The sequence below is a fragment of the Danio rerio genome, chromosome 9, assembly GCF_052040795.2.
Source record: "Danio rerio strain M-AB ecotype USA chromosome 9, GRCz13ab, whole genome shotgun sequence".
NCBI classification, from domain to species: domain Eukaryota; kingdom Metazoa; phylum Chordata; class Actinopteri; order Cypriniformes; family Danionidae; genus Danio; species Danio rerio.
The window spans coordinates 55,116,217-55,133,159 of NC_141029.1; the positions used below are offsets into that span (position 1 = coordinate 55,116,217).

Consider the following 16,943-nt stretch of genomic DNA (forward strand, 5'->3'; position numbering starts at 1 on the left):
AGATTTTAATTTAACTTTAAATAAAAACATGCTGTCCTTTTAAATGAAAAACAAAATCCAAATATTACATTTTTAAAAATATTTATATTTTTAATTTTCATTTTGAATGTGTTTTTTTAGCTTGACATTGTCCATTTATGTTTTGAACAGATTTTCAATTACATAATGTTTTATTATGTTTTTATTATTTAAAATTATGCATCTAAATTTAATTAATTCTAAATTAAACATACAGTTCTTTAAAACAGGGGTTCCCAAACTTTACAGGCCACGACCCCCAAAATAACAGTGCCAGTGACTTGCGACCCCCAAATTTCTCAGAGGTGGTTATAAATATCCAAACGTTGCACATAACAATAAGACTATATAAACACGAGCATATTGACAACACAAAAAAGTCCAGCAGTCTAACAACCATATCATTTTTATAGTCATTTATTAATTTGTTTATTTAATATTAACCTCACCTAAAGATACTGGTGGGCACAATGTTTTCAGCACAGGTCTATTCTCGGTTTAATTTTAGAGCCCACTAATCAGAGATCATTTTCAATATTCAGTTGTGGCCTGTACTTATTTTTAATGTGTTTGATTGCCATAAAGGTTTCAGAAAATTTTATCTGGTGCTTAAAAATAAATCCGCTGCACCTCACGCTTACTGCTGTGTTGTTAATTTAACGTAAACACACAATCCTATCAAAAAATAATTTAGGATAAAGCATGTTGTTGTTTTTTACTATTACAAACAACTATTTTTATCTGCTGTGGGTTATGGTTAAAATTTATTTTAATAAATTCTATTAGTTTAATAAAATTTATTTGACTTTTGCAAATCACCAAGCGACCGCCTGTCATTGTTCTGCGAACCCAAGGGGGTCCCGACCCCCACTTTGGGAAACAATGCTTTAAAAATAAAAACAAAATAAAAAAATCCTAATTCCAATTAAATATTATTTTCTTTAGCAAACATTTTATTTTCAGTTTTATTTTAGAAAGTGTTTTATTTTGAGATTGACATTTTCCTTTTAACTTCGTAGCACTTTTAATTTTTTTTTAATGACACATTTTAATGTTAAATATTTTAAATAAAAACATACCTAAAATAAAAACACTCGTCCTTATTCCAAATATTTATTATTTCCTTTAGCAAACATTTTCTTTTCTTTTAGGAAGTGTGTTTTGAATTCTTTAAAATAAAAACTAAATAAAACACTCGTCTTTATTCCAATTATTTATTACTTTTTAGCAAACATTTAACTTTAAAAAGTGTGTTATTTTGAGCTGGACATTTAACGTTTACCTTCATAGCACTTTTTCAATTTTAAAATGACACATTTCTATGTTAATGTATTAAAAAAAACATTTAATATAAAACACTAATTTTAATTACAAATATTTATTAATTAATTTAGCAAACATTAAATTTTCGTTTTAGAAAGTGTGTTATTTTGAGCTGGATATTTTGCTTTTAACTTTGTAACAGATTTAAATTGTTTTTATTGTAAAGTTATGTATGTTCATTTAATTCTTAAAATAAAAACACACTGTCTGTTTAACATAAAAACAAAACACTCATAATTCCCAATATTTAATGCACATTTTCTTTTAACACTTTAATCTATAACAACTATTATTTTAATTTGTATGTTTGTGTTTGTATTTTAAGCTTAACATGTTACTTTTAAGTCTGTAGCACATTTACAATTACAGTTTTTTATTTTTTTTTATTTCAAAATGACGTATTTTAATTTTGCTTTAAATAAAAACATGCTGTCGGTTTAAAATAAACAATCCAAAATAAAATTTCACTCAAAATAAAACACCCATTTTAATTCCAATTACTGATTATTTTCTTTAGCAAACATTTTATTTTCAGTTTCATATTAGGAAGTATATTATTTTGAGCTGGACATATTATTTTTAACTTCGTAGCACTTTTTAATTTTAAAATGACACATTTTATTTTAAATAACATATTTAATATAAAAAGACTGATTTTAATTTCAATTATTTATTATTTTCTTTAGCAAACATTTTATTTTCATTTTAGGAAGTGTTTATTTTGAGCTGGACGTTTTAATTTTAGGTTCGCAGCAGATCTACAATGACAGTACATTGTTTTATTGTAAAAATATAATTTTTTAAAAATAAAAACATACTGTCTGTGTAAAATAAAAACAAAATAAACACTCTTAGGGTGCACTCACACTAGGTACAGTTGCCTTCAACTGTGCCGAAGCGCGGTTGTCCTCCCTCACACTGTATTTTACCTCCCGAGCCGAAGCACGCTTACGTCATCGATGATGCGAATGTTCAGTTTAACAGCAAGAGAAGGGCTCTCGCTCAGCACAGTGGAGATTATATTGTTTGTCTATTATTTGAAGTCGTATGGGATGCACTGGCATGCAGTAAAGTATTTTGCTGAACACATCCACCACTTGTGACGCTCACAAATGATCATGTAAGTCCTCGTGCTGCATGTATCAGGAGGTTTGCTGAAGGCATCAGCTGACGTGCAGCGAGGGGTTTGTATCTTTAATAAACTATGACAGTTCGCGTTTATTAAAAAATAAAAACGATCGCATAGCCTAGTGTGAGTGCACTCTGAACTCCCAATAATTAATCCTAATTATCTTTTAACGTTTTAATTTAAGAAACTATTATTTAAATGAGTATGTTTGTCTTTGTATTTTAAGCTTGACGTGTTACTTTCCAGTTGGAACAGATTTGCAATGACTCGGTAGCATTTGATTGATTTATTTCTATTGTTTTAGACTAAACGATCCCTCAAACTCAATCTGAAGAGACGCTGCATCTCCGGAAAAAATAAAATAAAGTCAACATGGTCATTATTATTATTATTATGTTTTTCACCTCAAGATAAAGATGGCGGAAGAAAAGCAGCTCATCTTTTCCACTCGCTCCTCAAACAGTCCTGAGATGAGAAAAGCCGCTCCGCTTCACTTCAACACTGATTTGATCCTCGTCATGTGACTTCCTGTCGAGGCGAGCAGCAACAAGCAGCAGCAGCAGCTCTGATTGGCTGATCGAAACGCCCACCAAGCAGGCATGCTGGGATATTTTCCACACGGATACTGGAAGTCAAAAAGGGCAAACGAAACAACAAAAAAAGGACATCGTTCCTGCTGGTGCTCAAACTGAAGAGTCGTTTCTGTAAACTCAGGAAGTAGCGGTAAATTTCCTCAAACTACACACACACACACACACACACAAACGTAACACTGTCCTTCACACACCGACGGACATACTGTATATACACACATTCCTGCAGATCAGCTTAACCTACATTACTAACTACAGTACTGGTCAAAAGCTTGTGAGTAATATGCCTTTTCATGTTTTTTTTTTTAAGAAATGAAGATGATTCTGCTCACCAGGACTGCATTTGTTTGATTAAAAATCTAGAAAAATTTGTAAAAATAGTTTAATATTTTTAATATTTGAATTGCTCGTCGTTTATTGAATGTGGTTTAAACTTTTAATTTATTTAATTGATTCAATGCTGAATTTTTAGCAATGTTAAAACTCATATAGTCATGAGCTTTGGGTCATGACTGAAAGAACAAGATACAAGCGCCAAAATGAACCGCCAACTGTTCTAGCATATGTTTTATGCAGCAGATGCCCTTCTAGCTGGAACCCAACACTAGGAAACATTCATACACACTCATTCACATTCGTACACTACGGCCAATTTAGTTAATCCAATTCCCCAATAGCATGTGTTTGGACTGTGGGGGAAACCGGAGCACCTGGAGGAAACCCACTGCCCAGTGTTGCCAGATGTTGCTGACTGATTCCAGCCCAAAAAGTAGGGAGGGTTGTCACGGTCGCGAAAATCACGAAAAGTGGGTGGGGGTTTGTGACGGTCTCGAGAACACGTTGGCGGGGAGGGTGGGCTTTCCGCAGAACCGCCCAAATTTTTTATACCCGCCTATGTCTTTTATACCCGCACAATTGTGTTCAAAACCGCAAAATTGGGCGGGAAACCACCCAATCTGGCAACACTGCCCATGCCAACACGGGGAGAACATTCAAACTCCACACAGAAATGCTAATTGACCCAGCCGGGGCTTGATCCAGCGACCTTCATGCTGTGAGGTGACAGTGCAAACAACTGAGTCACCGTGTCACCCAAAAATCAATGATATGTACACCTGAATTTGTCACTTGAAATGTAAATATGATCAAATATAATCAAATAATTGCAGCCTTGGCGAGCAAAACCACTTCTTCTAAACAACAAAACAAAGAAAATGGCCTGATCCCACTCGTTACCAGTAGTGTAACTAACTATCTAACCAACTAACTAGCTTACTAAATAACGAATGGTCTGTGGTTTTGAGTTGCCTTGTTTTGTCTTGAACACTTGAGCGCTAATACTCCATTAGTTTGTTTGTTGGTTTGGTGTTCCTCCAGCTCGTAATAATAAAATAAAAGCGGCGTTTCATTTGAGCTACATCATCATCATCTTCTTCATCATCATCTCTTCATTGGAGTCTGCCTGAGATGCTCAGAGAGGTGCATTATGGGTAGTGGGATTATTGCGGTGTGTTTTTCACCAGGATGACGGAGCGCCGGGCGGCTTGTTCCTGATGGTGGCGTCTGAACACTCCGCATCCGACGTGTCGCAGTCTGAGTCTCCGAAATGCAGAGGATTCTGACAGACAGAGGAACACACAGTTTAGATGTTTTAGATTCGACTTTAATGACAGTAATGTTTCTTGCATGCACCTTGCATGGTTTTCTTGTAATGGTTCATTTAATGGTCACTTGGCATGAAGGTCAAAAATACAACATTAAAAAAAATACAATAAGAAATATAACACTTAAAATAAATAAATAAATAAAATCTGTATAAAATGATGTGTACATTTTAATTTAACAAATTAATAAATATTAACCTCATATAAAACATTTTATTATGACTGCAAATATTTTATTTTACAATTATTTAATTAGCATTTTATTTGTATATTTTTGGTAGTTATTGTATTTATTTCCACTTTTAAATATATTAAAAATAAAGTATTAATATTGGGCGATGTCGACCAATTTGGCATTGTAATATGTGAAACATCGCGATGAACCATGGCATCGTCGCCGTAGGCGGCTGTGAATTATTTATTTATGAATAATGAATTAATTCATAACTAATTAATTATTTGTAGCCTACCGTTTCAACTAGCTGACCCACATGATCTTTGTTTTAACCATAACCAAATCATAAATACAGATAAGTTACACACAAATGACCACCTGTCAAACACTTTTTCAGCAGGGCTCTGGCATGAATAGGCAGAGTGATCTGTGTTGTTATAATGGCGTCCACAAATTTGGTATGTAAAAAAAGGTGCACAACCAACAGCAACCAACCAACAGTATCTGAGGTTTACACTAAAATGACTAAGGACAAGTGTGAAAGCAAAAGACTAAAGCAGAGTACTGACGCTGTGACACGTTACCTGAGAGATTCAAAAGACTGAAGAGTTAAACGCAAAACAATTTCATCAATCGTGGCTAGTGTGGTGCAGACAAGATGAATTAAATATCACGTTTAACAACTATAGTGAGACGCCATCCAGCGGTAGATTGGTCAGACTGGACTGGACGATGTTTTATCCTCATTTTTTTCTATTTTAAAATTATGATATATTTGATGATTTATTCATTTAATAAAATTAACTTAATACAAATTTTAATAAAAATATATATTATTTGAAATAATGTATTTTATTTAAATTTGAATTCCAATGAAGCATAATCTAATTTTTTTAAGCGTATTTTATTTAAAATAATTTAATTGAATTGTTTCAGCGATTATTTAATTTAACACAAATATGTATTTACATTTTTAACCAAATTGCATTCTAATCAAATACACTGCTAATCTTTCTTTTCAGTATAATATCTGGATATTCACAAGTTCATCAAAAAATTATTTTAATATTAAAGATTTTTACTTTAAAATTTCAGAATTTATATCAAAACTTAATAACTCAATTGTTTTATTTTATGAATATTTACATATTTTCAAATTTTAGCTATGGAACTATATATATATATATATATATATATATAGTTCCATAGCTAAAATTTGAAAATATGTAAATATTCATAAAATATATATATGGACACGCAGTGGCGCAGTAGGTAGTGCTGTCGCCTCACAGCAAGAAGGTCGCTGGTGAGTTTGCATGTTGTCTCTGCGTTCGCGTGCGTTTCCTCCGGGTGCTCCGGTTTCCCCCACAGTCCAAACACATGCGGAACAGGTGAATTGGGTTGGCTAAATTGTCCGTAGTGTATGAGTGTGTGTGTGGATGTTTCCCAGAGATGGGTTGCTGCTGGAAGGGCATCCGCTGCATAAAAACGTGCTAGATAAGTTGGCGGTTTATTCTGCTGTGGCCACCCCGGATTAATAAAGGGACTGAGCCAAAAAGAAAATGAATGAATAAATGTTTATATATATATATATATATATATATATATATATATATATATATATATATATATATATATATATATATATATATATATAAATATATTAGGGGTGTAACGATTTATCGTTGTATGATTTATTGCGATACAAAAATGTCACAATATGCATCGTGGCGTTATGACGATTTGATTACGATATGACGTCCGTTTTCTCTTATTAGTTGAGCTGTTTGCACGTGAGCTACGTTCCACCTGCTGTCGCACGTGAGTTCAGATTGCAGCAGCAGTAATGTTAGCAGACCAAGATGAGTGGAGCTGAAATAGAGGATGGCCCATCCTCTCAAAATCAGACGTCTGGCAACATTTCGGTTGTACAGTCATTGCTTTAGACTCGTCCGCTTTTTGACACGCATACTGGGTCAAACATCCTAAGTTTTAAAGTCTTCACAGTGATTTACATACTTTGCACAGCGACAGGGATACCTTCTAATGGTGTTGAAAGAGTCACATACTGTATTTATAAGGTACAATTCACCCTAAAATATCATTCTGTCTTCATATAATGATGTATTGGCGGCCGCAAAATCACACATGACGTGAGCTGACCGTGAGCTGTTACTACAAAGGGCGGACTGATAGACGCGCGCGTATGGCAAGCCGTTTTAGCATTTAAACCTTTGTTCTGACTAACCATAAATATATTTAGAGATATCTCTAATTATATTTTGACTAGTCATAATTATAATTCGACTAGTCAGCATGACAATTAGAGATATCTGCAATTACAATTGTATTAGTACGAAATCAGATTGGAGATATCTGCAAATATATTATGACTAGTCATATTCCTCCATTGACTTCCATTGAAAAATATTTGCAGATATCTCTAAATGAGTTTTGACTAGTCACAATTGTAATTAGAGATATCTCTAAATGAATTTAATTAAATATGAATTAAATACCTGGAAATGTGGATTTTTTTTTGCACACACAAAAACGCAAGTGACCAAGCGAAGCCTTAAGCTCTTACTGTTAAATTCAATTGAATAGTTTTTTTACTTTACTTAAATTGTTCCTTAATTTTGTCTCTGTCATTTCAATAATATTTTTAAGAAGTTTTTAAATTGTTTTATTTTCCAGAGACAGGCCTGTTTAATTTATTTTCTTAAAGAAGGTTCAGTTTAACAAGTTGAAACAAAAGAAATATATAAAAAATAGTTTACTTGGTAAAATTTGCATTTCAGTTTAATTTTCAATTTTTATTCCAAATATCGTGATACATATCGAATCGTGAACATTATATCGTGATACACATCGTATTGTGAGCTGAGTGTATCGTTACACCCCTAATATATATATATATATATATATATATATATATATATATATATATATATATATATATATATATATATATATATATATATATATATATATACATACATATATATATACACACATACATATATATATACATACATACATATATATACATACATACATATATATACATATATATATATATATATATATATATATATATATATAGCTTAGTCCCTTATTTATTAGGGGTTGCCACAGCAGATTGAACCACCAACTATTCCAGCATACACAGCGGATGCCCTTCCACTGCAATCCACTGGGAAACACCCATATGCACTAACTCACACACACATTCATAAACTACGGCCAATTTAGATTTTTCAATTCCCCTATAGCGCATGTGTTTGGATCGTGGGGGAAACCGGAGCTCCCGGAGGAAATCCACGCCAACACAAGGAGAACATGCAAACTCCACACAGAAATGCCAACTGACCCAGATGGAACTCGAACCAGCAACCTTCTTGCTGTGAGGTAACAGTGCCAACCACTGAGCCACCGTGTCACCCATTTTTATTATTTAGGTTATTAATTATTAATTAATAATTAATTAATTATTAAGGTTATTAATTAAATACTATTTTATGTTTATGTATATTTATAACTCATGTACTTAAAACAAAAATATTTCACATTTTGCATTTATTTAATTACCACTGAATTCAAATCAAATTGACCAGATTTTTAGACAATACTTTAGATGAGTTACATTTTTAATTACGTATTTCTTCCAAATGTCCATTATTGTCTCTGACTGATTTGTTTTCATGATCTGAAGGGATGGTCATAAATGTGTGTATGTGTGTGTTTCTGACCTCATAGCTGTGCTCGTCAGCACACAGTTTTCCCAGTGAGATCTGGGTCTTGACGCGGCGGACAGCGCACTCTTTATCGGACAGGCCGTCGGACTGCGTGGAGATGTCGATGGGTATTTCTGGAGTGTGTGACAGCAGCTCGTCCAGATGCTCCTCCTGGCTGCCGCTCAGCTGCTCCAGCGGCCCGCTGTGGGAATGATCGCTGGTGTTCCCCTCTTCGCCGTCAGACACTGACAAATTCTCTGAGCTGAAGGTGGAGTACGACTGGAAGCTGCTCATGCAGCGGTGAGGCCTGCACACACACAATAATACATCATTCACTCATGTCAAAACGAGTTTCTTTTTAACATGGTTTTGTGCACTGTAAAAAAGTTTTTAGTGGAATCTTATTTATTTGTCCAGTCATCTCAACTTACATCAATCAAACTGACTAAAAACATTAAGTTAAACTTTGTATAACTAAAAAAAAGTTACATAAGTTAAAGCAACAAAAATATTTGTAGTCTTGACTTTTTATTATAATTTTTTTAGTGTATTAGTTTTGTTTCTCTCACTGCAAGCATGTTATTATTATTTTTTTTTTAAGTTGCCAGGTGCAACAATTTTTGACGATTTTACGAGGGATGCAGCAATACTCAATACAATATTCAACCGTTAGATATGACCTTCACAGCTTAATATGTATATGGTTAAGCAGGCAAGTCATTTGGCTTTTATTCTAGCCAAAAATATATTTTGAGGTTGCACAGATAAAATTTCGGGTGCAAATGTAACCAAAACTTTTGCAATTTTGAGCCCTGTATATATATATATATATATATATATATATATATATATATATATATATATATATATATACATATATATATACATATATATATATATACATATATATATACATATATATACATATATATATACATACATATATATATACATATATATACATATATATACATATATATATATATATATATATATATATATATATATATATATATATATATATATACATATATATATATATACATACATATATATATATATATATATATATATATATATATATATACATATATACATATATATATATATACATATATATATACATATATATATATATATATATATATATATATATATATATATACATATATACATATATATATATACATATATATATATATATATATATATATATATATATATATATATATATATATATATATATATATATATATATATATATATAAAACAGTTCTGTTTGGTTCTTGAATCTGATTGGCTGATAGCCATGAGATATTTAAGTAATATCAGCACCCGTACAGCCTCTTTACCCTTTGTGTATTACTCCGCCCACATACAGCCAGCAATAAGCAGAGAGACGCAACAGTTTGGCAAATATTACTGCTGCTAGACAACAACATGAATTTTTAATGCTTTTTTAGTGGATAATGTAGTTGCTTAGATGGCAACTATGCAGTTTATTAATGAGAATAGTGCCTTGTTCTAAAATATATACAATTTCTGAGAGAGCTTGTCGACGGCCTTTAGCCTGCCATAGAGTAGACCATAGACGGTTGGCGTTTTCCATCCACAAGATGGCGACAGAACCGCACAATAAGCCCTTACACTTAAAAGATTTAACAGTATGATTTCTAACTGTAGCAGATCAAATCATTATTAAACTGGTAAGCTAACCTGCCAACATTCCTGTTTTATACTAGAAGTATCCTGTATTTTAGAACAATTTCCCGCAACTATCCCGTTTTTTTATTTCTTTGGTACAGTCTGTAGACACCCCCGGGTTGCCAACTTTGGTAGAGTACCCAATCGCATCGGCCGCCCAAAACCCGCTGCATCCTATCCCGGTTCTCAACGGTGTTATTCAGAGACCTCTCCTCCAAACACCCCCCTCCCCCTGGTCTCCCAGATTTTCTGAGACATATTGGCAGGTATGCTGGTGAGTGATATTCTAAGTCGATCTCTGTCTTTTGTATGTTGTAGTGCTGTATTTATACCAATTTGCTCGCATATCAGGAATGTGTGTTGTGTTGGCAGAAATTTTTTTAATAGTTATTATTGAGTCAAATGTACAATTCAAATAAATTTGCACTGCTATTTATATTTAACTGTCAATCATCATTAAACAATAAAAGAATCCCTGATAAAATACAATAATAATAATATTAATAATGTTATATTTTTACAGTGGATAATAGAAAAGATATTGTCTGATAGAAAAAAATCTCATATTAGAACATAAAAAATAATTGTTAAAAATGACTATTCAGCCACATTTACAATAATCTAATGTGCACTGCTTTTAGAATATACAGATCAGTCATCATAAAACTTGATAAAATCTTTGATAAAAGAACTTTTTAAAGTGGATGTATACATGGAAAATATATTCTATGACAAAAATGAACACATTTAACCAGCAATTAATATAAACTTTAAGTCAAATTCACAACAATCTCATTTGAGCTTGTATTAATATGCTCATATCAATCTAAAGAGATAAAGAGATAAAACGGAAGAAGAATCTTAGTGTTTGTTATTCCAAGTCATGTTATTATGAGTGTGTTCACGTGAACAATGAGCCTGAAAATAAAGTGATATCAATATCAACAGCAACACTCTCGCAAAATACCCAGCTGATTCAGTCATTAGCCCCTTTCACACATACAGACCTTTCCGGAAAATTGCCGGCAATTTTCCGGAAAGGTTGTATGTGTGAACAGGTCCTTTTTGAAAATACCGGTAAATTCGTTCTGGCTATTTTCCGGAAAGAGAAGTTGTAACATTACCGGCAATTTGCCGGAATGCTGCGCTGTGTGAATGCAGAAGGAAGATTGCCGTAATAAGCGCGTGCACGTCTAGAACGTGCTGACGTGAGACGTCTGTTTTAGCCAATCACAACAGTCAGACGCATTTACGTCCGCGCGGTTTGTGAGAATAAAAGCCTTTGAATATTTTTCCAGACACATTTAGCTGCTAGAAGTTAGTCAGATCACGTTTATATGTTCTTCTTAATGCCAACTGTGTAAATAATCATCGATGAGATGCTTATGATAAGCCGCTGTTTGTTTACCTTCAAGCTTTGCGTGTGCCTGTGAAACAGCCTATTAGCGCCAGCACACGCACATATTATGAACATCTCGACATGCGAAAGTGATCCTGCGAAAGTTGTTCACAATACTGATCATCCACAGAGTTTGTAATTTAGTCAAATGTTTACAAATACAAGCGCAGCCGTTTAAAGCTCATTTGTGGTGAATGATGTCAGAATTTACCGGTATTTTGGAATGGATGTGTGAACGGTCTTTTCTGGAAAATTTCCGTAACGTCCTCGCCTGTGTGAACAGCGCTTTTTTGAATATACCGGTAAAGTCGTTCCGGAAATTTTCCAGATATTTACCGGTATCACTGTGTGAAAGGGGCTATTGACTAACGACATTAAAAAAGTGCACCACGCTCCTATTTTTCTTGTCAGTGCGGTGCACCTCGCGTGTTTGGAATGTAAATGCGCTGTCGGTGTGATCGGTTCCTTAGGTTTTAATCTTTAAAAACAGCAATACTTTCTTGGCATATTAGACACAGCGCTTTCTGTCTGATATTGGAGAAGAAGCATTTTGTTGTTCATTCTTCCTTAAACACAAGACATTCAGAGTCAATAGTTTTTTGTCTGGCTCATTTTCAGTCATTCAGTGCATTTTAATATCCGAGAGTGTCTTCTAATTCTACTGGTTGCTCTAACTCAGGGGTTTTCAAAGTGTGAGGCGCGCCTCCCCAGGGGGGCGCCAGAGCATGTCAGGGGAGGCGCGGGAAAAAATATTATATGATAAAAATATAATAATTAAGTTTAATTATTATATGTATTTTTTATTATTTTGAAACGTTTTAATTAAACAAAGCTAAAAATACATCAAAAATAAGAAAACCTTTTTTACCCAGAAGGCCATAGCTGTGAATTCGCTTCTGTTTGGCAAGCCCGCCAATACAGGTATATGCCTGCTAATCATGCTGCTAATACAATGGATCGGTTTCTGAGACCCCCCGATTCAAAGCCTTCAAGTTCAGGGCTTAAACCCAAAAGACGACGATATGATGGTCAGTATTTGAATTTAGGATTTTGTGGACAGGACCAGCTGATGAACCACGACCTTTATGTGTGGTTTGTCAAAATATTTTGGCTAATGACAGCATGAGACCCGCTAAACTTCGGCAACACCTTGAAATTAAGCATGATGAGGTAGCAGAAAAACCTCCAGAATTTTGTGTGTGTGTGTGTGTGTGTTTGTGTGTGCGCGGGTGTGTGCGTGCGTGTTTGGGAGGAGGGGGCGCCAATGGATAAGTTGTGTCAAAAGGGAGGCCCACTGTCTTAGGGTGCTTTCACACCTACACTTTTGTTTCGGAACGTGTCTCGTTTGCCCAGTTAGCGCGGTTCGTTTGGCATATGTGAACAGGGCAATCGCACTCTGTTCCGCGCCAAAGTAATCGCTCCGAGATCGCTTGAATGAGGTGGTCTCGGCTCGATTGAAACGAACCCTGGAGCGGTTCGATTGTAGTGAGAAAGCGATCCGATCCGAGCGCGCTTGTATCACTGTGTTTTATGGATATGTAATAGGCTTACGGCTATATGAAGAGAGAATTATGAGTAGGGCGGGAAGTTTCGCGAGTCTCCGGATGCCCGCAAACGAGTGATGATCTCCCGGTTATCTCGCGTCTCCCTCCAGGTCCTCAAATAGGCATCGCCGCGCACCCTTCTCACCCCTCCCTACCGTGTCTCTCCTTAGACACGTCACGCGCGCGCACCCTGTCAATCACCACCAAACCACCACCTCTCCTGACAGCTGAGCGGGACGCTGCAAAATAAACCCTGACACTCTGACCAATGCGAGGAGAGTTCACTCGCACGTGACTTGTTTTAGCTCTTTTAATCCGATTAGAAACTTTGCAGTGTGTAAGCGAACCGCTCTAAGAACAAAGAGCAACAATGTAACATTTGTAATCTCTGTTTCGGAACAACTGAATCGATTCACAGGTGTGAAAGCACCCTTAGACTTTGAAAAACTCTGCTCTAACTTTACCGTGTGCAATACTGCCATCAAATGGCGTTCACTTGTATTGCATCATTCATTTACGAATTCTGAAACCAAACTGTTCCTCAGAAGCAGCATTTTAAAAACTCCCTCGCGGGACGGATGAAAGTGTTTAGCGGGCCGTATATGGCCCGTGGGCCGTAGTTAGCCCACCTGTGCTCTACAGTGACATTGGTGAAGTAGCAATGGTTTCTGCTGTACTGACATTAGCTGCAGATGTGAATGAACGGTGGAAGAAAGTAGTTCCTCCTACAATTCTTTTTTATATACACTATTCAATTCAATTCAATTCAATTCAATTCAGCTTTATTTGTATAGCGCTTTTACAATGTAGATTGTGTCAAAGCAGCTTCACATAAATGGTCATAGTAACTGGAACAGTGTGGTTCAGTAACTGGAACAGTGTGGTTCAGGTTTTAGTGTTTAAGTTCAGTTCAGTTCAGTTTAGCTCAGTTCAGTGTGATTTAATCATTACTGAGAGTTCAAACACTGAAGAGCAAATTCATGGATGCGTAGTTCTACTAATCCTGAACCATGCGAGGCAGTGGCGACAGCGGAGAGGGAAAAAAAACTTCACCTGATGGGAGTGAAGAAAAAAAACCTTGAGAGAACCAGACTCAGTTGGGCACGACCATTTTAATTTCTCCGCTGGCCAAAAGTCTTGTGCAGAGCTTCATTCGCCGTGGTTTATGCTATGATATTTATGCTACTATTATGCCGTCGAACTGTTGTATCTGTATATCGTCACTGGAGGGGGGCATAACTGAACTGCTACTCATGTGATATTGCTCATCTATAATCATTGTTTATTGATGATAAAAGACTGACCTCTGTCTGCGTGGAAACTCCACCTCACTGTCCACTTCACCTTCCTCTTCCTCAGACGACTCATCTCCTGTCTGACCACACACACACAAATTTCATGATTGGTGAAAACAGTGCATTTTAAGAAAGTAGACAATAGTTTTAATGGAAACTGATATTTCTCCTCAACATCTCAACCATGTGCTTGTGCCGTACCTTTCTCAGAGGTCTGAGCGTGTGCAGGAGAGCCGGCTTTTCCTCTTTGTCCTGCCCCTCAGCCGTGGGCTCCAGATTCCTCTTGCTGGCGGGGGGTGTCCCGTCGTTGGTGCTCAGCAGAGAGTAATGAGGGAGCTGTGGGTGACTGGGGGCCGCCGGGGTCTGCTGGCAGTGTTTGCACCCAGGGAACGGATGAGCCTGGCAGCAGGGACACAGCGGCGCGGGCCCCGGTGGGATCGAAGACCTGCGGAGGCGAGAGTCTGCGTCCACTGCGGTGGAGATGAGGTCGGGGCTGGAACCGGAGAGCCTGCGCTGAAGGTGGTCCGTCTGGGGGCTGCGCAGGGCGGCGGCCGGGCCGAAGTAGCGCAGGTTGTTGGCGCAGGTGGCCACCGCATTCTCTCGGGTCTGTGTTTGGAGAGTGGTGAGGTTATTTTTTAGAAACAAAACCTGAAAAAATTGTATTAACTAATCATTTAATTTCAGAATTAGCAAAAAAATACTGCAACAAATCCTGGAAAAACTGTTAATGGAGGTAAACAAATGAATTATTATTTATATTTTTTGATTATTTTATATAATTATTACCAGTAATGTAAAGTAACTAATTATAAACACTCAAACTATTGTAATTGAGTAGTTTTTCACAGGAATTCTAACTTACTAATTAGTTTAACTTTCCCTTGAGTACATGTTTACTGCAGTATCTGTACTTTTACTCTACTACTTTGCTTCAGCCTGCAGTCACGACTTTATTTTTTCTTGTCTATGGGGATTAGAAAAATCAGTCCTGTAATTCCTGTCCAATCAAATCACACATAGAAGGTAAATCACATCATAATGTACTACCTCAAGACATGGGCGATTTATAATTGCAGCAAACTGTTTGGAAGCATTAAAAGTGTCCAAGAAGATGACGGATGTTTACTGTATGATGACTGAAATGGCCTTAAACACCCAGCAGGCACAAGATGTCTACATGACGTAAGACTGACGTTGTACCCCAAAGTCATCCGGACTTCTCTGACCACATTTCTAGAACTGCTCGATCTTGCAGATTCGCACTTTATAGCATCAGAAATGTCCGACCCTTCCTATCTGAACATGCAGCTCAACTCCTTGTTCAAGCTCTTGTTCTCTCCAGACTGGACTATTGCAACTCTCTACTAGCCGGGCTTCCAGCTAACTCAATCAAACCTCTTCAGCTGCTTCAGAACGCAGCAGCACGAGTGGTCTTTAATGAACCTAAAAGAGCACATGTCACTCGGCTGCTCATCTGTTTGCACTGGCTGCCAGTTGCTGCTCGCATCAAATTCAAAGCTCTGATGTTTGCTTGCAAAGCGACCTCTGGCTTTGCTCCTTCTTATCTGCTCTCACTTCTGCAGATTTATGTGCCCTCCAGAAATTTGCGTTCTGTGAATGAACGTCGCCTCGTGGTTTCATCCCAAAGAGGGAAGAGATCACTTCCCGAACTCTCACATTCAATCTGCCCAGTTGGTGGAATGAACTCCCTAGCTGCATCAGAACGGCAGAGTCACTCGCTGTTTTCAAGAAATTACTAAAAACTCAACTATTTAGTCTCCACTTCACTTCCTAATCTGCAATTACCTCTCTGGTTCTACCGTTAACTGTATTACAGAAAAAAAATTGTTGCTCTTATAGTTGTGTAAATTGCTTCCTTGTCCTCATTTGTAAGTCGCTTTGGATATAAGCGTCTGCTAAATGACTAAATGTAAATGTAGGGAAGTATCATTTTGTTTGAAAACAAAAATTGAGTTGACGTCAGAACTCAACGTCAGGCCGACGACATCTATGTCCAACATCCAACCTAAAATCAACCAAATGAATGTCGATTGATGTTAGAGATTAACATTGTGTGGACGTTACACAAAAAAAAAAAAATGTAGTAGTTAAAAAAAATTATTAACTACTAAAATAATTTCATGATAAAAAAAACAAAACAAAAAAAACTGTAAATGCATGTAAGCAAATGAATAATTATTTTTATTACTTTTAAAAATAATAATTGCTACTATTCCTACTAAATTATTACTTGAGTTTATTTATTAATTAATTAAATGAATCTTTAATTATTACAGAAGCTCTGTTTTTATTTCAATATTATTGTTTTAAATATTTGCATTATTCATATGATTCCTTATCA

General features: G+C 35.7%; 1 protein-coding gene and 2 long non-coding RNA genes across 7 annotated transcripts in view; 1 reads left to right on the forward strand and 2 right to left on the reverse strand.

Moving 5' to 3' along the window:
• LOC147835447 (uncharacterized) overlaps positions 1-16,943 on the reverse strand; it is a 479,758-nt gene that overhangs the window by 6,530 nt on the left and 456,285 nt on the right. The gene's annotated exons all lie outside the window — the stretch shown is intronic.
• map3k13 (mitogen-activated protein kinase kinase kinase 13) overlaps positions 4,121-16,943 on the reverse strand; it is a 120,005-nt gene continuing 107,182 nt past the window's right edge. For all 4 annotated transcript variants that reach the window (XM_087268467.1, XM_087268465.1, XM_087268468.1 and 1 more), the window contains 4 exons: positions 14,783-15,187; positions 14,591-14,661; positions 8,655-8,946; positions 4,121-4,681 (listed from right to left, as the gene is read on the reverse strand). In XM_087268467.1, the coding sequence (XP_087124593.1) occupies positions 4,580-4,681; positions 8,655-8,946; positions 14,591-14,661; positions 14,783-15,187 (870 nt within the window). In that variant the 3' untranslated portion in view covers positions 4,121-4,579. The remainder of the gene's footprint in view (positions 4,682-8,654; positions 8,947-14,590; positions 14,662-14,782; positions 15,188-16,943) is intronic.
• LOC147842459 (uncharacterized) lies at positions 8,662-16,727 on the forward strand. 2 transcript variants are annotated; one of them, XR_015500099.1, is made up of 3 exons: positions 8,662-8,939; positions 10,445-10,617; positions 14,792-16,727. It is a non-coding gene; the product is annotated as an uncharacterized LOC147842459 (long non-coding RNA). The 2 variants fall into 2 exon arrangements; XR_015500098.1 differs by having other exon boundaries at positions 10,445-10,609.